General features: G+C 38.4%; 1 protein-coding gene across 1 annotated transcript in view; it reads right to left on the reverse strand.

Moving 5' to 3' along the window:
- Positions 1 to 27,464, reverse strand: part of LOC124803111 (protein sly1 homolog) — a 245,983-nt gene that overhangs the window by 36,093 nt on the left and 182,426 nt on the right. Inside the window, 3 exon segments of the mRNA XM_047264268.1 lie at positions 9,323 to 9,461; positions 9,597 to 9,676; positions 9,842 to 10,026. Of these exon segments, the coding sequence (XP_047120224.1) occupies positions 9,323 to 9,461; positions 9,597 to 9,676; positions 9,842 to 10,026 (404 nt within the window).

The raw sequence follows: 27,464 nt of genomic DNA on the forward strand, positions 1-27,464 counted from the left end.
GTGCCTGCCTGCAACTTGTCATCTCCTCTATATGGTGAGCAGCAATCTATCCTCTTCATAATATTATTGTAGATTTACATATTAAGGCTTTTCTGTACCACTTCATGCTGCAACACACTCTTATCACAATTTTACTGTTCTGTTCATCCCTTTTAAACACACAGTTACAGGGTTGTATTTAGGATATTTAGACTTCTTTGCTGAAACTGTGGCATGGGCTCCACCAAGAGAAATTTTATGATACCTAACCCATAAATATCACATTTTAGGGCTATTTTCAAATTAAAAGTATGTAATACTGCATTTAAGGTTTATTATTAGCTGCATAACACTTTACTACACAGTTTATGATTTAATAAATTATACAAGGAAAAATGAAAAAAAAATGAGATTATTAAGCTATGCAACACTATTTATAACATCACTATGAAAAACTACACTTAAAAAAGATTGTGATTAATATCCATGCAAAAATCAGTGTTTCCTTTTCATAACATTGTAATTACAATACAGTATGTTTAAAAATGAAAGTCACTACTCACCATACAGTGGAGATGCTGAGTCACAGGCACAACGAAATAAAAAGAATGTCACAAAGCTTTCGGCCAATAAGGCCTTCGTTAATAATATGACACACACACACACACACACACACACACACACACACACACACACACACACACACACACACACACAGGACCCCTTTTGTGTGTGTGTGTGTGTGTGTGTCTCGTCTATTGATGACAAAGGCTTACTGGTCGAAAGCTTTATTTGCGACATTCTTACTGTTTCGTTGTGCCTATCTGCGACTCAGCATCTCTGCTATATGGTGAGTAGCTACTTTCCTTTTCATAATATTGTTACATTCCATCCTGGCCACAAAAGGCATCTGATGCCAGTGGGACAGCCTGATTACATCCTTTGGGGCTAATCCCCTCATTTGTAAGCAAGCTACTGCAATTGCGGTAGCCAAAGTCGAAACTTTGGCTTGTGAAGCAGTTATGAAGCATGTCATAATTACAAATATACCCCAGGTCAACGCAAGCAGGGTATCAGATTCTGGGGAGCCTGCATCATGTGCGAAACAAAACTGAAAACACACCAGTACCACAAAATCCAATCTAAACCACGAACACAAAATCAGACTGAAACAGACTTTTAAAATGGGAACTGTAAACATACAGACAATGATGAAGGTGGGCAAGCTAAAGCAAGTTTTTGACAGTATGAGAGAACTTGGGATTGGCATACTGGCACTACAGGAAACAAGATTCGGGTTATGTAATTCTGAAAGGGAAACCCAGTGTTGGGGAGCCAAAGCAACTTTTTATGTTTGGCACAGCCTTTGTAGTAGATCGTAAATACCTGGATAGTATGACTCTGTAGAAGGGCATAAACAAGAGACTGTCATATCTGACAATGAAAACAGGAAACAAACAAACGATAAGAACAAAAAAGACAAAGCAGGAACTGAACATTTTTGGTCCACTTTGGATAAAGTAGTGACAGATGTGGACAAAAGTAGTGTCACTACTTTGCTAGGAGATTTTAATGCCAAATAGGCATGGAAAGGAAGTTTAGAGGTCTTGCAGGAGATTATCCAGCTCACAAAGAGCAAACAAGAATAGTGAGAGATTTGTGGACCTGTGTAGGAGGCACAAGATGAGAATAATGACCATCCATTACAAAGCTAAGGCAAGCAAGAAAACAAAGTGGGTCACCCCTGGAAACAGGATTGGAGAAAAACAGCTAGACCATGTAGCAATCTGTGACAAGAATAACAGAGAGATTATGAACACAAAAGTGAGGAAAAATAGCAGAATGGAATCAGATCACTACCCTGAACAGAGCAAGGAAACATAGGACAATAAATACTCACAGAATCGACCTAGTTCTTCTGAAAAAACACAGAGCATAGTATGCAAAGATAATGGTAGTTCAGAATGATTGGAAGAAAGTGAGAGATATGATGGAAGAAGAGGCTGCTAACAATAAGAAAAGGAAGCACGAGTGGTGGATGGATGAATACAAGAATGCAGTTGAAACCAGGAGGAAAGCGTGGATGAAATGGGAATCCTGTAAAAAGCAAGAAGACTGGTCGAACTCCTAGAATGCGAGAAAAATTGCTAGCAAAATGATCAGAAAGGCCAAAAGAAGTAGATGGAATCAGAAACTTGAAGAAGCAAACACAGCCTTCAAGCAACATAAATCATGAGTCTTTTTCAGAAAAATGAATAACAGAATTAAAGGCTTCGAGACAAAATAACCCTTCATAATAGGACAAGATGGCACAATAAAAATAGGCAAGAAAGAGGTGTGCGAGGAAATGGACAGGTATTTTAGGGATTTGCTGAATGCAGAAGCACCGACAGTAAAGTGGACACACTTACGCTCTAGGGACGAAAGTCAGGATAGTCTACACAATGTACCAGAGCAGAAATAGCAGAGGCAATTAAAAACCTCAAAAACAACAAGGCATCAGGCAATGATGGTATCTGTGCTGAAGAGATCAAGTGGAGTGGGCCTGAAATAGAAAGTAGTATGTACAATATAATGGATATCTGGAGAAATAAGATACCAATAGGCTGGAAACAAGCCATTATAATACCACTACACAAGAAAGAGGACAAGAAAGTACTGTATAACTACAGGGGCACCTCTGTCTTAAACATAGGGTACAAGGTTTTGTCGAGAATCTTGCTGAACAGAGCTGAAGAACAACTGGGGCCGACAATAGGAGATTACCAGTGTGGCTTTAAAAAAGGGAGGAACTGTACAGAGCAGATATTTGGAATAAAAATGATAATGAAACAGACACAGTAAAGGAAAAAATATAATAGTGACACTTGTGGACTTTCAAAAGGCCTAAGATTCAGTTGACAGAAGTACTCTGCTTGATGTGTTAGAAGATAGAGGGCTGGATGCTACAACACATGCAATAATAAAGGAAACATTAAGCAACACTACTGACAGATCAGGCATTGCAGTACACTGTCAGACAGCTTCGAAATAAAAACAGGTGTCCAGCAAGCGGACAGACTGTCACCAATTTTATTTAACCTGGTTTAGGGCAAAGTAGTGAGACAGTGGAGACAACTAAATAGTAACATGAAGATCAAAGTTGTGCAAATAGGGTGCAAGGTCAAACATAACGCAACAGTGGACTGCCTGACACTTGCAAATGACATGGCACTCTTAAATGAGACAGAAGAAGAGGCAAAGACAGCACTAAAAAATGTAGCTGAAACAGCAGAAAAGGTCAGGCTGAAGATTGCATATAAGATGACCAAGACATTGAACACTGAGTCTGACTGGAAGATAGATGGCCAAGTGGTTGAGAAAGTCAACAGTTTTCACTATTTGGGGGAGAAGATAACTGGTGGCATAAAGAGCAACAGTACCGCAGTAACAGGGCGCAGCTTTTGCAGAAGCTTTGGTATGCACTGAAAACAATATATGTCAAGAAAAATCTTTCACGGAACGCCAAACTGCGACATTATACAGCAACTGTAAGAAATGCTGCTCTGTATACATCAGAAACAATCACACTTGGCAACAGAGCTTGTATACAGTTGGAGAAGGAGGAGCGGAAAATTCTGACAGACATATAGGGCACCAAAAAACATGGGGATATCTGGATACACAAAACATGGGGATACCTTGATACTCAGAACACAACAGGAACTGTATGAAAATTTTGAACCCATATCAAGAGAGATATTGAAGAGGAGATTACGATTTGTTGGGCACATAATGAGGGTGGACGAGGAGAGGTTGACTAAGAACATATGGAATGCTACATGTCAGATGGAAAACAACTGGATGTAGGAAGTCAGAGATGACTGGAAGGCTGTAGAAATAAAAAAAGGAATCTGCAGGCAATAGTACAGGACAGGGAGAAGTATAAAGGGTTGGTGGATGGTCACAGGTGGCTGGACACCAAAGTCAAAGTTGTCTTAGCAGAAGAAGAAAGAAACAGCAGAAGCGAGAGAATGAAGAGGCATTGGGAAGAGAGAAGATGTGCAAAACATGCCACACATGATCCTGAAGGGTCCTAACAAAGCAGCAGCAACAGAAGAAGAAGAAGAAGAAGACATTCCATCCTGGAAATGGAACAAACACATACGTACTTACCTTGAATAATGATTTGTATGAAAGAACTTTTTAGTCCTGTTCATGTGACTGCTGATGACTCAACACCTCTACTATTCAGTGTGTTTTACCTTCATTCTCAACACTATTTACATTCTACAAAAACCTATCACTGCTATATTTATTAGTTATAGATATAAACCTTTTGGGGTTAAAATGTGATAGTGATGTGTAAAATACGACTATAATCAAGTCAAATTCACTTTGCCTCTAATACTCAATTTCGTCTCTCACCTCCAAGATGGTGAGCTCTAGAAACCTGTGCATCCATGCAGAAGACTGGAGACCCAAACCCTCTGAGAAACAATGTCAGGGCAGGTGAGAGTGGATTTGTCTCTCACCTCCAAGATGGTGAACTCTTGAAACCTGTGCATCCATGCAGAAGACTGGAGACCCAAACCCTCTGAGAAACAATGTCAGGGCAGGTGAGAGTGGGAGAAATAGTCCTCCAATGAAAAGGCGGTCAGGCTATAGGCTTGTAGCTCATACATGGAAAAAAATCTTATTACTAAGGCTCAAGGAAATATGGATGGCTGCAGTTGGTGGTCATGCGTACATGAGGCACACTTTCTTGTTTTTATGAACGGTGTGCGTCTTTCTTTCACTGATGAAGGCTATGGCCGAAAGCTTTGTGTGTCTTTTAATTGTGCCTGTCTGCAACTTAATGTGTCTTCTTTACAGTAAGTGGCAATCTGTCTTTTCCTACATTGTTGATATTCCTACCTGGAGTTTCCCCCATTGTTTGTACAGACATTATATGGAGTTGAAGCCTTGGAAACCTGACTGGAGTAGTGAAAATCTACAAGTTGATATCATAGCCTTGCAAGATGATGATGATGATGATGATGATGATGATTATTTTTGGTTTGTGGGGGGCTCATCTGCACAGTTATCAGCGCCCATACAAATGCCCAATCTTTACTCAGTCAAATCTCACCACTTTCATGAATGATGAAGAAATGATGGACAACACAAACACCCAGTCCCTGGGCAGAGAAAATCCCCAGTCTTGCAAGAGATAACATGGACGGGACAGGCTACCTTACAGAAACAGCAGTGTACTATGTAGTACATTGGCCACAGCAGTGAACAAATATTTGGTGTAGTGACAGAATTTGAAGCAGTAAGTCCAAGGATACATTATATATGAATAAAAGAAAAACTCTTTAATCAATTTCTCTTAAATGTACATGCCCATACTGAGGAGAAGACAGCAGAAGGGAAGGATATTTTCTACAGGAACTGGAGCAAGTTTATCAACAGTGTCCAAAAAACAATATAAAGATGGTGACAGAAGATATGAATGCTAAGGTAGGACAGGAGCGGGTATTCTCTCCTACCATTGGTAAATGCAGTCTACATAAAGAGAATAATAACAATAGATTATGCCTGATGAATTTTGCAACATACCTTAACATAATAGTTTCTAGCAAGTGTTTCCAGAATAGGTATACAGATAAAATGATGTCAGTTACACCAAACAATACTAGGAACAAAACTGATCGTACGAGATGTTACCGAAAAGTTCTTGGAATGTGTGTAGCTGGTGAAGTGTAGCTAGGACAACGAAACACCACCAATTAGCACCTCACACATCATTTGAGAGTTTGGAAAAATCACTACATAAACACGACATATTGAAGTAAATACTTGGGGAAGACACCTTAGATTACAGGCAAAGTTATCACTGTTTTAAATGTCATTAAGACAGCAGAACATCATTTGGTGACAATCCCCTTCAGCTCAGCTGTCAATCAGACTCACTCCCAAATATGTCTCTTTGAAATACGGTCATAGGCAGACCATCCAGGTGTATGCAATGTCATGGGGCTGTCTCGCGGGACATGTCATAGGGTTTTGTCCAACAAAAGTGGAGCATCAGCAATTGGTTCCTGCATCATCACGATGTGAAGTCACTCATTGTGTTGATCACCCAGGAGTTTCTTGCGAAAAACAAAATGACAGTTGCTCCTCCTCTGCGAAATTAACCCAAATGTTTTCTTACTCCCCAGAATGAAACTCAAGTTAAAATGCTGAAGATTTTACACTGTCGATAAGATTCAAACAGAATTGCAAATGGTACTACACAGGCTCACGAAAAATGCATTCGACGGAGCTTTGAGTTCATGGAAAAATGACTGGGAGCGGTGTATACACCCCACAGGGCACTACTTTAAAGGTGATGGTGATAAACAAGATCCAGGTAAAGAGTAATTTTATTTTTTGGTGTATTATGGGAACTTTTGGGTAGCACCTCGTATATTAATAGAAACCTGGCGTGACTCTGATGTATTAGTTTGCCATAGATCCAGAGGTGCAAATATGGACTCTGATCATCACCTCCACATAAAAGGAAAAATTTTGAATGCACATAAAGTTAAAGGAGAAAGACAAAATAAGTATATTATTTTCGGCTGAACACCTAGCTATTAATTTGGAAAACAGACTGACAGGATCCTCCAAGACCTATACTTATAACATGAATGAGCAATTGAATAAAACAGTAATGAAATAGAGAATGCTGCAGGTAAGGTGATTAGTATGGAGCAACAGATCAGAAGAATGGAGACACAACAGAAACAAAGAACAAATCAAACAAACAGATGCAGACCAGAAGAACAAGGTGTGCAGTACCAAGACACAGTTACCACATGATGCTCCGAAGTGTCACTCACTGTTTCAGTCTGTTTTGTGCATTGTTGAGTATACCTTCAATATATAGTGGTGAATTCTCCCGTGTACGTATGTTGATGGTTGTATTGTTTGTGAAGAGTTCATTATGGTTGACAGATCAGAAAAGCACCAAGTGTTACGCAAACAAGCAAGAGCTACAGTGTTCCAAGAGTACAATGTCTTCAAAAGAAAGGCTGAAGCAAACACCTCTTCATTATGTGGTGCTTGCCATAACTCTGCCAATAGCCAGGTGAGAATGGCTGAGGTGTGTGGTGTGGGACAGAGAACTGTGTAGTGTACCTCTAGTGAAGTAAACACATATATTAAAGCCAGTGCATTGGCGTATTTTAAATAACCATGGAAGCAACACAATCTTAACAAAGAAGTAGGCAATTTCGACGATTTTTCTAAGAATGTTTTATATTGTACAATATTCAATATGTATTCGAGAGGCGAATACCTGCTTACAAACAATTCTGTTTCACGAATGAATGAGAGCTCGGGTTGTAACGGCAGTCGCTGGAAATCCTAAGAATATTAAAGGACATGAGCTTTCAATTTTGTAAGATGAACAATGAGCGATACTGTGGCTACAAGGACTCAGTTTTGCCATGTAAAACTTTCTGCAGAAAAAGCAATTAGCAGATATCACACATGCTTTAGATCTGGCCAACTATTGTCAAATATCCACTCTGAGGTAAAATTGGAAGGGAAAAAAAAAGGAATAAGATATTGTGACACATCATATATTTATTGACTTTAAAGAGGTTATGGCACCATAAAAAGAAATAAGGTTTTTGAAGCCATGAATAATCTCGGCATATATCAATAGTTGACATGGTTCATAAGTTTGACTATGGAAGAAGTAGTATGTCAAGTACGGATACAACAACACTTAACACCAGTTTTTGAGACAACTGTGGGTGGAGGCAAGGGATGCACTCTCATGTATGCTCTTTAATACGTATAGGGTCAATCAAAAAGTTTCCATTAGAAGGCCATACTATCCAGAATTGTTATGTCAATCAGGCAAAATTGCCACGAGCACTGAGGTAAAATCATCCCTTGAGTGCACCAGGTACTTACTTACTAAGAAAGAATGCATTGCGCCACTCAACCAGAACATTATGACCACTGACCTAATATTGATATAAATCCATCGAGGCGACAGTAGCATCACCTATTGAGGAAGGACTGCTAGTTAGACACATGCATGGTGCATGGAGTATCAATGAGCATGCAGTCAGTGTGGACAATGGGGAGGGTGTACGATCTATCCGAGTTTGACCGAGGGCAGATTGTGATGGCCCGCAGGTTCAGCATGAGCATTTCGGAAACTACAAGACTTGTCAGGTGTTCAAGGAGTGCTGTGGTAAGTGTCTTCAACACGTGGCAAAAGCAAGGTGACACCACGTCAGATGCTATGTGGTTGTGTGGCCACCCCTCATTACACATGTCGGACACTGAAGGCTGGGCAGACTGGTAAATCAAGACAGGCAGTGAACGGCGACAGAACTATCAGACTTTAATGCTGGGCAGAGTACAAGTGTGTCTGAAAACACAGTGCACTGAACACTCCTAACAGTGGGCCTCAGCAAACAACAGCTCGTGCATGTGCCAATGTTAACATCACAACAGTGGCAACTACAACTGAAATGGGCATGTGACCATTGGCACTGGGCACTTGCAGTGGCAGAGCTGGCAGAGTGTAGCATGGTCTAATGAATCCCAGCAGCCTGTTCCTGTTCATCATGCAGATGGGCGGGACAAAGACAAGCTGGCGGTGGCTCCATTATGCTCTGGCTAACATTTACATGGGCATCCATGGGTTCTGTGGAAGGCACCATGGCAGCCTAGGAGCATCATACACTGGTTGCAGACCATGTACACACCTTCATGACAATAATGTTTCCCAATGGCAGAAGCATTTTTCAACAAGATAATAATGAATCAAGTCACAAGAGCAGGGAGTGTGATGGAGTGGTTCGAGGAACTCAGTAGTGTGTTCCAATTGATGCGCTGACCTCTCAATCGCCAGATCTGAACCCAATCAAACACATCTGGGATGTGATAGAACATGGTGTTAGAGCTCATCAGCTCCCCAGAATTCACAGGAATTAGTTGATTTGTGTGTGTGCAGATGTGGTGCCAACTCCCTCTAGCGACCTACCAAGGCCTCACTGCTTCCATGCCATGACACGCTCGCGCTGTTATCCCTGCCAAAGGAGGGCATACCAGCTATTAGGTAGGTGATCATAATGTTCAGGCTGATCACTGCATATGGAATCTATATGAAATTTGCAACATGAATTGTGGTGCATATCAGTGAGTGCGCACATAACTTTGTAGTTAGTTCTAGGAAATGATTTATTCTTTTTGATACTTATATTTAAAATGATTACCCTAAACTGCCCAGATACATATGATTTCCCACTCACTATGAACAGCAATTTAAGGGCAATGACAATACATTATGACATAAGTGCATGGTACTTACATGCCTTTTCACGACAAGGTTTTTCACTCCTTCCATCACAAATGATGATCCTTGACTAACTAGTTTTGAGAACATGCTGACAGTTTTGGTACCACCACCTACATACTGGTTATGGGTAGCTGCCATTTTTGTATATGCTCTGTTTGAAAAAAGAATATATAACAGTAAAAAAATTATTTACTGAATATGGAAAGTTGTGTCCAAAACGACTGAATGTTTAGAATACACAACATAATTATATCACTTATATTTAGAACTTTATAAACATACTTACTTCCACCTCTTAATGTATGACAAAGGCTGAAGATCACAACCGGCATTCTGCAGTGCTACAGCGAAACGATCATACTCAGCCTGTAAGAAATTATGATCAAATTATTTAAATAGAAAATATCTTAAATAAGGAATTCATTCAGAATAATTAAATTATTTTGTTGTTACTAAAAACATGACTTCAAACTGACAAATGAGATTGTTGTCATAACTATATGAGAAAAAATATATCTGTTGTTTTCTAACCTCTGACATTGAATGTGAGCATATGTAATAAATAAGAAAGAGACGGAGTTTGTCTTCAGGTGTACCAGCTTCTCCATCAGCAAGCAATTCCATAATGCCCCGATCCAGGGTTGTTTTGCTCATAATTTTTTCTTCAAATTCAAAGAACGTGTCCAAACGACGGGACTTGATACAGTTGAGAATTGCTTAACAGAAGAAATACATAATTATGTTATACTCAATTAATTAAATGACAATTATGACAACTATTTTACTATGTAATAAATGTGACCACCTTTCAAAACTATCTGCTGTGATATTTCTGACTTCCTCTGACGCATACAGCTCAATTTCAACAGTGAATATTTAGTCCACACAGTAATTTCTTTGAGGGAACTGCTAGACATTTTTAAGCTCTAAGCACATAAACAGCTTTCCATCTGACAGTATCCAACACTTGTCTCAAAGATACATTGTGCACATGGAGAAACTAGCCTGGTGGCAGCCCATAGAGGCTACATTCTCACAACTGCTTTGTCTTAGGTACAGCTATTTTATTATTTTCTGATTTTGTTTCAACATGTCAATTTGTACTTTCCACTTTTCTTGATCTAAATTTTTTCCCATTAATGAAACATGGATATGTCTCTCTGTTGACTTCCATAATTCATTCTACGAATGTTCTCACAAATGCAATGACATTTCTTGTTTGCCTTTTTCTCCTGAAGGCAAGCAGATCCTCTAACAAGTTGGTCACTAACTTGCTTACTCATTCTTCTCAGAATAATACAAGCAATGGGTTTGGTACTGTGAAGTATAAGACTGACAGTTCTGCACTCTTTTGGGTCACAGGGTTCCTAATCTTATATCTCATATCGACAATGCCATTGCCCTTCAAACTACGGAATACACATAAATCCACAACACAGTTGTTAAACTAAAACCTGCACACATTAGCATCCTTTCCAAAGCATTCAGTTTGCATCCTCATGTGTAAATTTAATGATGCTGGAAAACTCTCTACATTGCTCCCTAAAGTGCAGTCTTTTGTCATCAACCTTATGACAAACTGACCCAAAGCCTTCACCAAAACTTGCTTCAGTTAGTCTAACTTATACCTCCATCTAATTACGACCATCAAGCATTACCATTACCTCATCAGTTTCCTTCCCTAGGTCCGTTCTTGGTGACACTGACCTTATAATTGTTGTAAAAGTTGAAAATTGCGGCCATCCACAGCTTCAAATACACACTTAAAATGATAGATCAATTCCAGAATTTTTCACTCTATTCCATCTCTTCCTTCACCCCAATTTCTTTCACATTCTTCTAACTGCTTTTCAAAGTACAGAAGCCTAACCATTTCAGTCCATCCCAAAACGTCTCAGTCTTTTGTTGCAACAGAGAGGATTTCTGTCCTAGTGGACCTATAGTTTTAGCTAACATCCAATCATCCTGTGTTAAAAAATACCAATTACACTCCTCATCATCTTTCCACAGTTCTTATGTAACTATCGCTCAGCTGTCCTCTTGTCACTGAGAATGCAACATCAACCACATCCACAAATGTGCTGCATCAAACACTGAATTTCTCGACATTATGCCAGATCCAAGCCTACTGCTTCATCCTTGTACATATGACCACCTAGATCCTCATTCAGTTTTGGGGCGTTGCCCTCCTCCACAGATATTCTTCACAACAGTCTTGCAAGTTCACTGAATATTACATTTTCTACAGTTTTAATCACTTCATGATTGAAACACTATCTTTTCCACTGATATTTCTTTTTTCATATCTTAAATGGTTTTTACTGAGTGAGGTTGTATAGTGATTAAGACAGTACATTCACATTGAAGAGGTACAATGTTTGCACCCTGTCAGGCTATTCTTGTTTACATTTTCAGTCATATCCCTAAATCAGTTAAGATGAATGCATAATTATTCCTTCAAAATGAACAGCCAAACCTTCCCTTCCTTGGCTTATCCACAACTGTGCACTATCTACAATGACATCATGAACAGGACTTCAAAAAATGATTTCCTTATTTTCTGATGGGGTGTATATGTTTCAAATGACAATAGACACAGAATGTAATTATTTTAAAAATTCTTTATCAGTGTTCCCGATCAGTCTGTTGAGTTACACAACCATACCAACATCTAAAAAAATATTCGAAAATTTTCCCTCTGTTGTTACCAATTAATGTTCCATCTGCCATCTTATGAATGAAATGTCCGATGACTACCTAATATAAGTTTTTGTGATTCAGTAACAAAAATTCTAGTAAAGAAACAATAAATAAAAATGAGAAAAGCTGACTGAGATGTGGCACAGAGACTTTAGAAGTTGCTGCACATATAGGTTGGTGTTTGATACTTCAGGTAAAGGCTTTTGATCTAGTAAAATGGAAAATACTGCTTGGAGTACTCAAAAATAATTTGGAACAAGTTAATTATAAGTATGACATAAGAGAGGTGAGAGTGGAGGAAGCAGAAAAAAGGTAGATAGTAGGAGAGAGTGAAACAAGGCTGCAGCATATCTCCAGGCCTGTTTATTGGACATACTGGTCGTAGAATAACAGCAGATAGATAGATAGATAGATAGGGGAGGGGGGGGGAGAGGGAGGGGGGAGGGGGGGGGGGGGGAGAGAGAGAGAGAGAGAGAGAGAGAGAGAGAGAGAGAGAGAGAGAGAGTTATTACATATGCAGATGATCAACTAGTCCTTGAAGAAAGTGAAGATGATTTTCAGTAAATTGTGAAGGCAATAAGAAAAACTTGGGGAAATTTAGAAATACGTTAGGATTTCTAAGGCACATATAATGAAAACATTAAAGAAATGCACTCCAGTAAATGCAGAGATACAGCAGAAGAAAAACAAAAAGGAATTAAGCAAGTGAACTACTTAATTTAGGTAGCACACTTACTGTAGATGTAAATCATCTTCTTTTCTCCAAAGATTGGATCTTGTCTGTTATGTCCCCTTGTTATATGCCTCTACTGCTCATGATTAGTGGCTTTCCTGGCTCCCCACCCACTTAGACTAATTAATAATCTGTTTCCTAGTGGTTGACAGTTCATTATTATTTTTGGGATTTCTTTCTTTATTATTATTATTATTTTTTTTTTCATCCTTCTGATATGGTATTTCCATATATCTCAGTACTCCCAAACCTGTGAGTACTTTTAACTCTTATCTAGGAAAAAGAGTGGCACCCCAAAGTTAGTAAAGTCTCTGAGCTATTATGAGTTTAGGTTCTAGAGAAATTAAAGAACACACAAAGAAATACTAAAGCTACAATTATTTTAGAAGAGAGAGAGAGAGAGAGAGAGAGAGAGAGAGAGAGAGAGAGAGAGGTTAAATGCCAACACACATTTACAGTACCTGTAGATTAAAAAAAGCTTTTGACAATGTTAAATTAAATGCAATTTTTAAAATTTTGAATAAAACATAGAGAGAAAAAGGTTGTCTACCAATGTCTTCTTGTAATCTGGCCAACTCAATAAATGGATGAGTCGATATAATAATGCATATGTCTGATAAGGTCGGTAGGTGCAATGCGGAAGGATACATCTGTTGGCGCCAGATCATGTGGCAACACCAGCAGCAGATTTAAGGGCTGCCACCACCACTGCAGCCTACTTGTCAACCAGATGATGATTAGAGCAAGCTCTCTGGTATACCTATTGGCAACAACCCAACACTATTCGGTTTTCTCTTGGGCTGTGATTTGGACTTTGTTGTAACCTATGGTGACATTTGACTAGCATAAGGATTAGCCTGTTGCTTACTTCAGGATCCTGAGATCATTATTCAACTGACCATTGTGATTCCAATGAAAAAACTGATGGCTTATAGGTGTCCAAGAGAGCAGTTGCTATGTATTTCCCATTCGAATCTATGAACAGTGTTTTGCAGCACTGATGTGTCAGTTATTCAACAAACACTCATAGGACTTTAGTGACCAAGAGTTATCCACCTCCGAAAGTTATTTGTTTTGCTTATTTCCTGCCAATAACAGTAAACTCACACACAGAAAAAGTCCCTAAACAGCAGGATTACTTTAATCAGAAATCACAATGCAAGATTTTTCAAGAGAGCTAGCAAACCAAAGTTGGGATGAAGTGTATACAGAAACCAGTGTTAATAAGGTTTTACTATAAATCTAAGGTGAGAAAGGATAATGATGGTAATATGATTATTGATTCTGGTCCAGAATCACAAATTACAAAATTTAAGCAGCAGCCCCAATGACGACCAAATTCCAAAACTCATATATGAGGTGGCAGTGAATTGTATCAAACACCTAAAAATGGTAAAGTAATTGGAACTGACAGTATTCCAGCTGAGATACTCAAGTATGGAGGAGAAGCACTGCACAGGCGTTTGTTTCACCTGATTCAGGAAATTTGGAAAACTGATATCATACTAACAGAATCGAAATCACTAATAATCCCAATAGGTAAAAATGAGACTTGAAAAACTGTCAGGAAATATCACTGGTTAACAAAGTCTATATGATTTTATCTTAATCATTGCTAAACTACTTGAAAACATATGCATAAAGTATAACTGGTAATCATCAAAATTGCTTTCATAGAAATAGATCCAATACTGACAATATAATTGCAACCATAACAATAAATGAAACACTATAAGAATGTAAGTAAAAAGTACATTACTTGTTCATTGATTTTACAAAAGTGTATGATTCCATTCACGGGCAAAGCCTCTGGAATGTAATGACAGAATTTGGATTTACAATTGAACTTATAAATTTCTGAAAATGTGCATGGATAATAATATAAGCAGTGTTTTGCTAAATGGAATAAATCATTTAAAAAATAAAACTGGACTAAAAGAAGGAGATGTTCTGTTCCCTCTTCTCTTTAATGTAGTCTTGGAGAGAGATGTGATGGACTCGAACTGTTACCTGCTAGGCTCCTCCAAAGAAATAAAGTTAAGGTGTAAGCATATGCAGATGGGATAGTGGTCATTGGAAAAAGTGAAAGAAAGATTTCACAGCTATCTGTGGAGTTCACAGAAAAAGCATCCAAACTTGGCCTAAAAGTAAATGATCAAAACACAAAATTAATGATAATTCAAAGATTCAGAAATGAACAAGACAACCTATTGCATCTAATAATCGGAAGACACAAATTTCAATGCACTGACCAGTTAAAATTCCTGGGTGCAATGACAGAGACAAGCAGAAGCAAAAATGAGACCGCAAAATGTTAACAGAGTCTACTACTCCATACAGAAAATTCTAGACTGCAGAAGAACAACAATTACAAGTTTTGAAAACAAAGTTTATAGGAAAATATTTGGTCCATACAACGATGATAATTTGCAAAGCTGGAAGAGGAGACACCACACACAAGTCCACATGTTATCACATCAAACAACAATAATGAACATAATAAATTCCAGAAGACTTACTTCAATGGGCAGGCCAGCTGATGAGAGTGAAAGAAGATCAAGTGATTTTAAGAATATTTAAGAAGTCATTTGGTAAAATTCCATAATGGAGACGCAGAAATACATGACTGAATGAATTTACAACAATATGTAACAAGATGGGCAAAAAAATTGGCAGGAGGTATCGCAAGATAGAAGCATTTGGAGGTAACATTTGAGTTCAGCAAAAGATCTCCAAGTCCCTAAGAAGCCAAGAAGAAGAAGTAGAAGAAGAATGTAAATAAGAAATTCAAACCGAACTTTGAAAGATTTGTAAAATGTACCCACATCAGCAGCAATGTCTCACAAAAATAAATAACAGTTAAATATGTTTCTCCACTCAATTTTTGGCCCGGTTCAGCAACAGTAAACCAGTCTTCAAATAAAAAGGCTGCCTCTGTTGCAGGTATTTATTTTGAAACTGACATGGTTGCCACTACCGACATCTTTTCTTTTTTTTCTCTAGTCATTAGTCTTATGACTGGTTTGATGTGGCCCACCACGAATTCCTCTCCTGTGCCAACCTCTTCATCTCAGAGTAGCACTTGCAATATATGTCCTCAATTATTTGCTGAATGTATTCCAATCTCTGTCTTCCTCTACAGTTTTTGCCCTTTAAAGCTCCCTCCAGTACTGTGGACGTCATTCCCTGATGTCTTAACAGTTGTTCAATCATCCTGTCCCTTCTCTTTATCCATGTTTTTCATTTTCCTTTCCTCATCGATTCTGTGCAGAACCACCTCATTCCTTACCTTATCAGTATAACTAATTTTCAACATTTGTCTGCAGTACCACATCTCAAATGCTTCAATTCTCTTCTCTTCCAGATTTCCCACAGTCCAATTTTCACTACCATACACTGTGCTCCAAACAAAGATTCTCAGAAATTTGTTCCTTAAACTGAAGTCTATGTTTGATACTAGTAGACTTCTATCTGATGCTCACCTAGTTCCATCCGTCACTGATTATTTTGCTACCTGGGTAATAGAATTCTTTAACTTCATCTACTTCATGACCATCAATCCCAATATTAAGTTTCCCACTGTTCTCATTTTTCTGCTACTTTATTACTTTCATCTTTCTTCGATTTACTCTCAATCCATATTCTGTACTCATTAGACTGTTCATTCCACTCAGCAGATCACATTATTCTTCTTCACTTTAACTCAGGATACCAACGTCAGAAGCGAATCACATCACTGATATTCTTCCACCTTGAATTTTAATCCCTCTCCTGAACCTGTCCCTTATTTCCATCATTGCTTCTTCAATGTACAGATTGAACAGTTGGGGTGAAAGGATACATCCCTGTCTTACACCTTTTTTAATCCAAGCATTTCATTCATGGTTGTCCACTCTTATTATTCCCTCTTAGCTCTTGTACATATTGTATTTACCCGTTTCTCCCTATAGCTTACCTCTATTTTTCTCAGAATTTTGAACATTTTGCACCATTTTACATTGTTAAATGCTTTTTCTAGGTTGACAAATCATAGAACATGTCTTGATTTTTCTTTAGTCTTACTTCTATTATCAACCACAAGGTCAGAATTGCCTCCCTGGTGTCTAACTTTCCTAAAGCCAAACTGATTATCATCTAACACATCATCAATTTTCTTTTCCATTTTTCTGTATCTTATTCTTGTCAGCAACTTGGATGCATGAGCTGTTAAGCTTTAGTTCTTGCACTTGTCAGCTCTTGCAGTCCTAGGAATTATGTGGCTGATATGTTGCCAGATTCTCACATTCCACACACCAATGTGAATAGTCATTTTGTTGCCACGTCCCTCACTGATTTTAGAAATTCTGAAAGAATGTCATCTATTCCTTCTGCTTTTTTTGATCTTACGTCATTCAAGGCTCTTTTAAATTCTGATTCTAATACTGGATCCCCGTTTCTTCTAAATCGACTCCTGTTTCTTCTTCTATCACATCAGACACATCTTCCTCCTGATAGAGGCCTTCAGTGTACGCTTTCCATCTATTCACTTTCTCCTCTGCATTTAACAGTGGAATTCCAGTTGCACTCTTAAGGGGACTACACCATGGTTCAGGTCGCAAAAAATCAATTTTTGGTTTTCATCATATTTTGATAGATTAAGGTTTTATTTAAGTACTTTGAAAAGGATTTTGCTGAAAAAAAATTTTGCATGTTAGGTGTTTTCTCTCAAGTGTGTTGGCTATCCTTGGAATGCAGCAGTCAGTATTCTTTTGTTTCTGTTATTTGTAAGCAACACACTTTCAAACATGCGGTTAGTTTTGTTCAAGTGTGATTGCAAGTAGTTGTTATATTTATGTTTCCAGTGCTTGTTTATGTGTGTTTTGTTGTTTTTATTGAAGATGACAAAATGTAAAGGCATTTTCAAGAAATGACAATTTAGAGGAAACAAGTTTCGAAATCTTTCTGTACAAGAGGTTATGTCGCCTGGCAATGATATTTCTAATTGTAATTCTTCAACAAGTGCATCATCAAAGAAGCTCTCACCATTTCAAGAGAGTTACAACGAATTTACTGTAAGTGACAAGGGGTGCCGTAACATTATTATAAATTCGAAAATATTATCAGATGTAATTTCTAAATTTGTACAATGTAGACAGTGTGGTAAGTCACAGAGTGTGAAAATTTGTGAGAGTGCCAGTGGGAGAAAAGGCCTACCAATTGCTTTGGATTTAATTTGTACGAAATGCTCAGCTGTAACCTCATTTATGAGTTCTTCAAAACCAGATGCAAGTGGCCCTTATGAAATCAATACTAGATTAGTTTATGCCTTATGATCAATTGGCAAGGGCATGGCTGCAGGGAGAACATTTTGTTCAGTGATGAACTTACATCAACCACCAAATATTGCAGTTGCACTTGATGGAAGTTGGCAGAAAAGAGGACATACTTCTCTGAATGGAGTAGTGACTGCCACGAGTGTAGACACCGGTAAAGTGTTAGATGTGGAGATAATGTCTAAATATTGCAAATGTTGTAAAATCAATCAACATAAAGAACATAACTGTGTGGCTAATTTTAGAGGAACAAGTGATGGTATGGAAGTTCACTGAGTACAAAAAATATTTCATCGCTCCGTAGAAACAAGAGACGTACGGTACACCAGATATTTGGGCAATGGTGACAGTAAGGCATACAACAATGTGGTGAACTAAGCCATATGGAGATGCCATTATTAGCAAAATAGAACGTGTAGGCCATGTTCAAAAACGTTTGGGAACAAGGCTGAGAAAACTAACTGTTGATATGAGAGGAAAAAAATTAATAGATGGAAAATTGTTGACCGGACAGGGTCGGTTAACTAAAACTGAAATAGAAAACTTGCAGGTATACTATGGGCAGGCAATTAGGAGAAATAAAGAAAATCTGGAGGCAATGAAGAGAGATGTTTGGGCCATATTCTTCTGTAAGTCCTCTACTGGTGACATGTCATGTCATGGATTGTGTCCATCAGGAGAAAATTCGTGGTGCAAATACAAAAGGGCTCAGGCAACTGGAGAATCTTATTCTCACCAGCATTCTCTTCCTGCTGCTGTTACTACAGCAATTAAACATATTTTCAGAGACTTGGCTCATCCTGACTTTCTAAGGAAATGTCTGCATGGGCAGACACAGAACCCAAATGAATGTTTCAACAGCACAATTTGGAACTGCCTTCCTAAAACTGTATTTGTAGGCATGCATTCAATGAAACTAGTTCATGATGCTGTTATTACATTCAACTGTGGTAATATTGGAAAGTTTTTGGTACTGAAAAAGCTGGGAATTAATCCTGGTGAAAATATGATCACTGGGCTGCAACACTGTGATAAAATGAGGATAGCTGATGCAGACAGGTCTGCATCTAATATGGCCAAGAAAGCAAGACAAACATACAGGAAGGTGAAAAAAGAAGCTGGAAGACCTGCTAGAGGCCAAAGAAGGGCCATCATATGCTGCAGGACAGTTTTAATTAACTGTAAGTAACAAATTTCAAAAGTTTTTTCTTTAAAGTCAATTTCCCGCAAACTAAAATTTTCAGTACATATGTCCAATTATATCAGAAACTATCATAGATAAATGAATGAAATTTTCAGAGACTCTGCATAACACAAAAATCCACCTCTGATACTACATTCATTAATATTCCCCCATTAGGAAGTTCACAAAAAAATATTTTCTGCAGAAAAAACTTAATATTTTTTGTTAATAAATTAAAAAAAGTATTTCTTAAAAACTATAAAATGGATAAAGTATATTTTAGTACAGTTGACTATTAGCATCACGTAACACACAGTAAAAATATTAAGGTCCTGCATCAAATAGTTTTTTTTTAGAAATGGGTCAAATACTTGCCTAAATTAACATTGGTTAGATAGGCAAGGTATGGTCCCCTTAATGTTGCCTCTTTTGCTTATAATTTCACTGAAGGCTGTTCTGACTTTTATATATGCTGAGTCAGTCCTTCTGACAATCATTTCTTTTTCGATTCCTTCACATTTTTCATGCAGCCATTCCATCTTAGTTTCCCTGCAGTTTCTATTTATTTCATTCCACAGTGACTTCTATTTCTGAATTCCTGAATTTCCTTGAAAATTTTTGTTCTTCCTTCTTTCATCGATCAACTGAAGTATCTCTTGTATCTCTTCTCTTACCCATGGTTTCTTTGCAGTTACCTTCTTTGTACCTATGTTTTTATGTTCCAACTTCCGTGACTGCCCTTTTTAGAAACGTCAATTCCTCTTCAAATGTAATTCTTACTGAGCTATTTCTTGTGGCTGTATTTATAGCCTTAGAGAACTTCAAGCATATCTCATCATTCCTTAGTACTTCTGTATCCCACTTCTATGCCTATTGATTCTTCCTGATTAACCTCTTAAACTTCAGCCTACTCTTCATCACTACTACATTGTGATCTGAGTCTGTATCTGCTCCTGGCTACGCCTTATAATCCAGTATCTGATTCCTGAATCTGTGTTTGACCATGATGTTATCTACCTGAAATCTTCCTGTATCACCCAGCCTTTTCCAAGTATACCTTCTCCTGCTCCTGGTCCTCCTCCTCTTGTGATTCCTGAAAAGAGTATCTGCTATTACTAGCTGAAATTTATTACAATCTCAATTAGTCTTTCTCCTCTCTCATTTCTTGTCCCAAGCCCATATTCTCCTATAATCTCCCAATATGTACTGTGTTACCCTTTCAATATTCTCATATATTTACCCTCCCTCTTCATCTTCAGCTTGTGATGTCAGAATGTATATCTTAACTACTGTTGTCGGTGTTGGTTTGCTGTCGATTCTGAAAAGAGCAACCCTATCACTGAAATGTTCACAGTAACACACACACTGCCCTGCCTTCCTATTCATTACAAATCCTACTCCTGTTATACCATTCTGTGCTGCTGTTGATATTACCCTATACTCATCTGACAAGAAATCCTTGTCTTCTTTCCATTCCACTTCCCTGACTCCTACTATATCTAGACTGAGCCTTTGCATTTCCCTTTTTCAGATTTTCTAGCTTCCTTGCCATGTTCAAGTTTCTGACATTCCACACCCTGACTTGTAGAACGTTATCCTTTTGTTGGTTATTAAATCTTTTTCTCATGGCCTGCCATCCCCCCTCTTCCCTCCCCGCCCTTGGCAGTCCCCAGAGATCCAAAGGGTCTATTCCGGAATCATCTTTTGCCAACAGACAGATCATCATGACACTCTTTCAACTACAGGCCACATGTCCTGTGGATACATGTTATGTGTATCTAATGCAGTGGTTTCTATTGCCTTCTGCATCCCATGCTGATTCTTCCACCTTGAGGGGCAGTTTCCCACCCCAAGGACAAGAGAGAGCCCTGAACCTCTGTCTGCTCCTTCACTCTCTATGACAAGGCCTTTGGCAGAATGAGGGCAACTTGTTATGCCGGAAGTTTTCGTCCACCAATTTTGATTATTAATCAAAATTTAAGCTATGGCAGGTATCGAAACTGAGATTAAGGAGGATTTTTGATTACTAATCAAAGATGCTACCCCTACACCATGCCATTTAATAAACAATAATGTATGTATTACAAAAAATGTTGTGACCATAAGACTATCCAACCCCAGCTAAGTAACTATTGACTTAAGTAACTTATAAAGAGAATTTGTGTTAGACAATGTATACTGCACAAGTCAAAAAGTAAACATTGGTTGGAGCATAACTGCAATTGTGAAATATAAAACCAGAAGCCTGAGAATGTACAAAAAATTTCGTAAAAATTCCTTCTAACTATATGCAACAAGAACCTAACTGGAGTTATTAGGCAGTCACATTCACCAAATCATGGAGAAAAGCAGGTGAAAAACAATTCTTTGTTTGCGGTGCATCTAAAATTAGCAGCCACATCAAACCAACAACAGATTTTTTACAATTTCTTCACATGGCAACAAAGTGTAAAAAGTCAACTCTACTAGAGGAATAACGAAAATTTTTAAGAATTTGGAAGATCTGAATCTCAATGAGCAACCTGTCATAACAGCAAAATTTTTTATGACTTATGACATGTTCACACAAATTTCATTAGCCAGGTCCTCTATGGCTAAGTAACCACCAGCATGACTGCTGTTTGTCATCCGCCACTGTGACCTCATGTTTACTCCTTGGATTTGCAACTTCATTTTTAATTACTTTTAAGGTACAATTAAATAACTATTAATTTATTTAAACTATGTACTTCTAGCACTGTTTTGTAGGATTGCTTTTAATTATCCTGCAATATGTAAATCATAGCCACGTATTAGGCACAAGCAACACAATTGCTTGGCACTTACAATCAGCTGTTCATTCATGTTACATTAGTACATGGTTCGTTGTCACACCCAACATGCTGCCTAGTGCACTTATTGTTCACTATTGTGCAATATGCCTGTTTTCCCCAAGCCTATGTTCACTCTGGTTTTCTCCATGACTTGGTGAGAATGACTGTCTAATAACCAACCCCCTGTAGGTTCTTTGTGCCCATAGATACAGAAAGTCTGTTCTAGCAGTTACTTGTTTTAGAAAGAATTTTTATAAAATTTATTTATCTTTTCAGGCTTCTGGTTTTATACTTGACATTTGCTGTTAAGCTCCATTCACTGTTTACTTTTTGACTAGTGTAGTTTATACCGTCTAAGGCAAGTTCTTCTTATAAGTTACTTAAGTCACTAGTTACTTAGTTGGGGTGGGTCATGGTCACAGCTTGTATAATACATACATTATTGTTAATTTACAGAAATTATGAAGATGCGCCACTAGCACAAAATGCGTAAATTTTAAAATAAATACCTGCAAGAAGACTGTCTTTACATTTGGAAAAAGGATAATACAGGGTATCAGAAAAAAAACCCAGAACCTTAAGTACCTTTGTCCGTTCAAAAATGTCAATGAGCCAATGTTCTTAAATTACTACCAAGAGTATAGAAAGGTTTCTAGGAGGGTGCTGAAAGGTACTGACTGCTGCAAAGGCTGTCATTTAATGACAAATAATATACAATGCAGAGAATAAAAGCAGAGCAGTCTGGAATATCATTAACCTAGAAACAGGGTGGGATCAACAAAATCATAACAACATACTGATAGAAGAGAAGGATAAAGTAATAAAATAATCCAACCGACTTGCAATGGTCATTTTTCAGGTATTACAAGGAAATTACAACAAAAATTGCAAAAACAAATGTAATACTTGTAAATAGCAGTGCACTAAGTATAGTGATGTTATTATGAATCACACAGCATGGAGTCAGTAAAACCTGTAGAAAACCTAAAGAATAAAAAGTCAACAGCCTTATCTGAAGCGCCAACATGTGTGATGAAGCATACAAGTACACAGTATACAAGCTCCCCTAACACACATAAAAAATGATTCATTCCCATCAGGGGACTTTCCAGATTACTTAAAACAGGTAAAAGTTGTGCCTCTCCTAAGCAAAAAAGTTATACAATAGACATAGAAAACTAAAGACCAATTTATTATGCTGTTGCATTTCACAAAAATTATGTAATGAAGTATGAATGACTGATTGATTAATTACTTGAATAAATATAGCCTTCTAAGCAAATCATAATTTGGTTTCCGAAGTGATATAGCTAACAAGTGGTTCCAATCACACCCAGCAGATAGGGTACAAAGAGAAAGACTAACACAAACTTAATAAAGGAAGCTAAACTCTTAGTGAAACAACAGAAGCAAAATACATTAATGTAGTTGTTCCTGAGGGTATCGTTTCAATTATGGGGAAATACTCTCTTTGCTGCTGACAGCAATACAGTCACTGAGAAAACAAGAGATCTCTCCTAATTAAACCTTCAAGGAAGTTTACCATTGGTCAACATGCAACAGTTACAGTTAACATAAAGAAACCAAATGCCATAAATGTCAGTCTGAAGAGGGAAAATGACACACTTAAATTAAACATTCATATGTGCACAACTCACAAACATATGGCCACTGTCATCTCTGGGTATGTGAGAGTTGTGAGTGTATGAATGTGTGTGATTTCCCTAAATTCGATGAAGGACTTCATCAGATAACTTAGCCTAATAGTAATTATACTTTTAGAGGTGCCTGTCTGCCGTTCAATGCCCCTTTGTGTGGTGGGTGGCTATCTGCCCTAAAACATATTGCTGTTATTCAGTCCAAGACTTTTCAATGTTCGAATGCTAAATCAAATGTAGGTGGTGCCTTTACAAACTGCATAATGAACACAAAATTTCTGGAAATGTATGAGGTGTGATCAAAAAGCACGGGGAATTTTTTAATTTCACAGGATTTATACATCTGATTTTCAATTCTTTTACCTTATAGGTGCACATGTTCCCGACTTATGTTTGCATTTTCAGGTGTTTTGATTATTTAGTTTGTTGCTGACAGTAAAAAAGTTGTAAGTGTTTTCAAGTGCTTGGTGAATTTTTACTTTCCAAGAAAGATGGGTCAAAGGAATTGCATTCAACTTTGTTTGGAATGAAGTGCAGCACAACATTTGAGATGCTGACTGTGCCTTTCGGTGAATCTACTATGAGTAAGACAAGAGTTTACGAGTAGTATAAATATTTCAAAGAGTGTCAGGAAGACACTCAAGATCATGAGTGTCCTGGATGCCCCTGCACATCAGTTACTGATGGCAATGTGGAAAAAGTAATGAAAATGGTCCTGGAAAATCACTTAATCATTATCAGAGAGGTTGCTGAAGATATCAGCATATCCTTTGGCTCACACCAAGCAATTTTGTTGTTGCTGATGTTTTAGGCATGAAACATGCAGCAGCAAAGCTTGTTCCGAAATTGTTGAATTTCGACCAAAAATGATGTTGCATAGACACAGCTCAGGAATTGCTGATTGAAGTTGACAATAATACAGAACTTCTAAAGAAGATTACAACAGGTGGTGAAACAAAACATGGGTACAAGGGTATGACATCGAAACCAAGACCCAATCATCCCAATGGAAACTCCACGAAGAACTAAGAAAAAAAAAAAAAAAAATAAATAAAAAAATAAAATAAAATAAAAATAAAAAAATAAAATTAAATAAATAAATAAATAAAAATAAAAAAATCTCCAAGTCTGATCACATGTTAAGGTTATTACCACTGTTTTCTTCAATTACAATGGGATAGTGCATCACGAGTTCCTGCCTTATGGTGGTACAGTCAATAAGGAATTCTAACTGGAAGTTGTGCATTTTGCATGAAGGAATATGAAGAAAACGAACAGAATTGTGTCAAAACCACTCCTGGAAACTGTATCACAATAATGCTCCCACTCACACATCAACTCTTGTTCATGATTTTTTGGCAAAAAAACATTAACGTTATACTGCCTCAGCCACCAAATTTGCCAGACATGGCCCCCTGTGACTTCTTTCTGTTCTCGAGCCTGAACAGAACCATGAAAGAATGTCATTTTGCCACCACTAATGAGATAAAAACAGAATCGCTGAAAGAGCTGAACACCATAATGAAAAGTGAGTTCCAGAAATGGAAAAAAGTGCTAGTACAAGTGTATTGTATCCAAGGGGGATTACTTTGAAGCAGACGAAGTTGGTGTCAATGAATGAATGAAGGTTCTTTCAGAAAAACAAAAATTCCCATTACTTTTTGATCACACCTTGTATATTTATTCTCAGTTCAAGTGGTGTGAAAACACATCACCACGTCATGCTCTTCGAGTCCCTTTATCAGTGTGTAACAGTTGCCATATTCTAGTTACATATTATTCATATGCACACTCAATTTTTAGCTATGAAATTCTTTTCAGAGGGACAAATGTGTAAAGAAAACCTATGTTTTCATGTTACACAAAAGGATCACAAGAATGATAACCTAAGAAGGTAATTAGGCTTATTGTAAACAACTGGAAAATCCAGGATAGAATAATGGCAGTATTATGAAAAGGATAGATTGCTACTCACCATACACAGGAGATGGTGAATCACAAAGAGGCACAACAAAGAGACCGGTAAAACTGTGAGCTTTTGGCTAAAAAGCCTTCTTCTAAAGTAGATATCACACACACATTTACCCAAGCATAACTCACACACACTTGACCACTGTCTCTGACCACCGAGGTTGGACTGCACGAAGCTGTGCGTGATGGGAGAAGCAATCTGGGTGGTGGAGGTAAGGAGTATGCTGGGGTGGGGAGGGAGAGGGATAGCAGGGTAGGGGTGGGTGGTGGTAAAGTGCTGCTTGTGGGAGCTTGCAGAGACATGTGGGGAAAGGATATGGCAGTCAGATGCAGTCAGTTGGTTAGACAAGGGAAGGAGGGTGGGGAGGGGGGGAAGGGAGCAAAGTAGAGGAAAGACTGTGGGTGAGTTGGTGGAAGAGAAGGCAGTGGAATGCTGGAGTGGAAGGACAAAAATTAACACAGGTTGAGGCCAGAGGGGTTATTGGAATGTAGGATACATTGCCGGAAGCGTTCCCACCTGTGCAATTCAGAAATGCTGGTGTTGATGGGAAGATTCCAATGGTGCAGGCTGTGAAGCAATCACTGAAGTGAAGAACGTTGTGCTGGGAAGCATGCTCAGCTCCCCCATTCACTTCACCTGGTCCTCCTCAACTCAACAAGCCACCTTCGTCAATGTTGAGCTGCACCTCAAAGATGGCTATATGTGCACCTCTGTCCATAAAACAAACCTACCAACCCCCAGCAATACCTCCAATTCAACAGCTGCCACCCATTCCATACCAAGAAGTCCCTCTCATACAGCCCAGCCACCCATCTATAGTAACAATCAGCCGCTCACCAAATATACCGAGGGGCTCACTGAGGCCTTCATAGACCTAAATTACCCTCCCAACCTTGTACAGAAAGAGATCTCAAATGTCTCATCTCTTCAGTTACCCACCACCTCCCACAGTTCCATCGTCTGGCCACAAAGAATATTCACCTCATGACTGAGTACCACTGAAGACTGGAGCATACTCTGCCAGAATTTTGACTACTGCTCATTGTTCCACAAAATGAGGAGTATCCTACCCACTATCCTTGAGACTCCTTCCACAGCGGTATTCCACTACCCAAGGAAACTATGCAAGATCCTCATTCATCCCTACTTCACCCTTATTCCCAAACCCTTGTCTTGCGTCTCCTATCCGCTAGACCTAGGTGCAAGAGCCAGTCCATGAATCCTCCCACCACCATCTACTTCAGTCTAGTCACAAGTATCACCTATCCCATCGAAGGCAGGGCTACCTCTGAAGGCATCATTTGGTCTACAAGCTAAGCTACAATGACTACACTATGTTCTATGTGGGTATGACAACCAAATAGCTGTCTGTCCGCAAGAATGGCCACCAACAAACTGTGGGCAAGAGACAGCTCGATCACCCTGTTGTTGAGCATAATGGCCAACACAATATTTCTCTTCAATGACTGCTTCACAGTCTACATCATCTGAATCCTTCCTACCAATACCAGCTTTTCTGAAATGCACATGTGGGAACTCTCCCTGTAATATATCCTACATTACCCCTAACTCCTTAGTCCCTGTCCTTCACCCACCTATCCCCTTCCCCAATCCCACTCCAGCACTACAAAGCCTTCTATTGTCCATAGCCTTTTTTTCCCTCCTCTACTTCACTCCTTTCCCATATTCCAGCCACTTTGTACCTCATCAGTGAAGTGACGCATCCAGGGGGATGGCACATTGAAATAACTGAGGAACATGACTTGACTCCTTGGCTGCTAGA

This window comes from Schistocerca piceifrons, chromosome 6 (genome assembly GCF_021461385.2).
Source record: "Schistocerca piceifrons isolate TAMUIC-IGC-003096 chromosome 6, iqSchPice1.1, whole genome shotgun sequence".
Lineage (NCBI taxonomy): Eukaryota > Metazoa > Arthropoda > Insecta > Orthoptera > Acrididae > Schistocerca > Schistocerca piceifrons.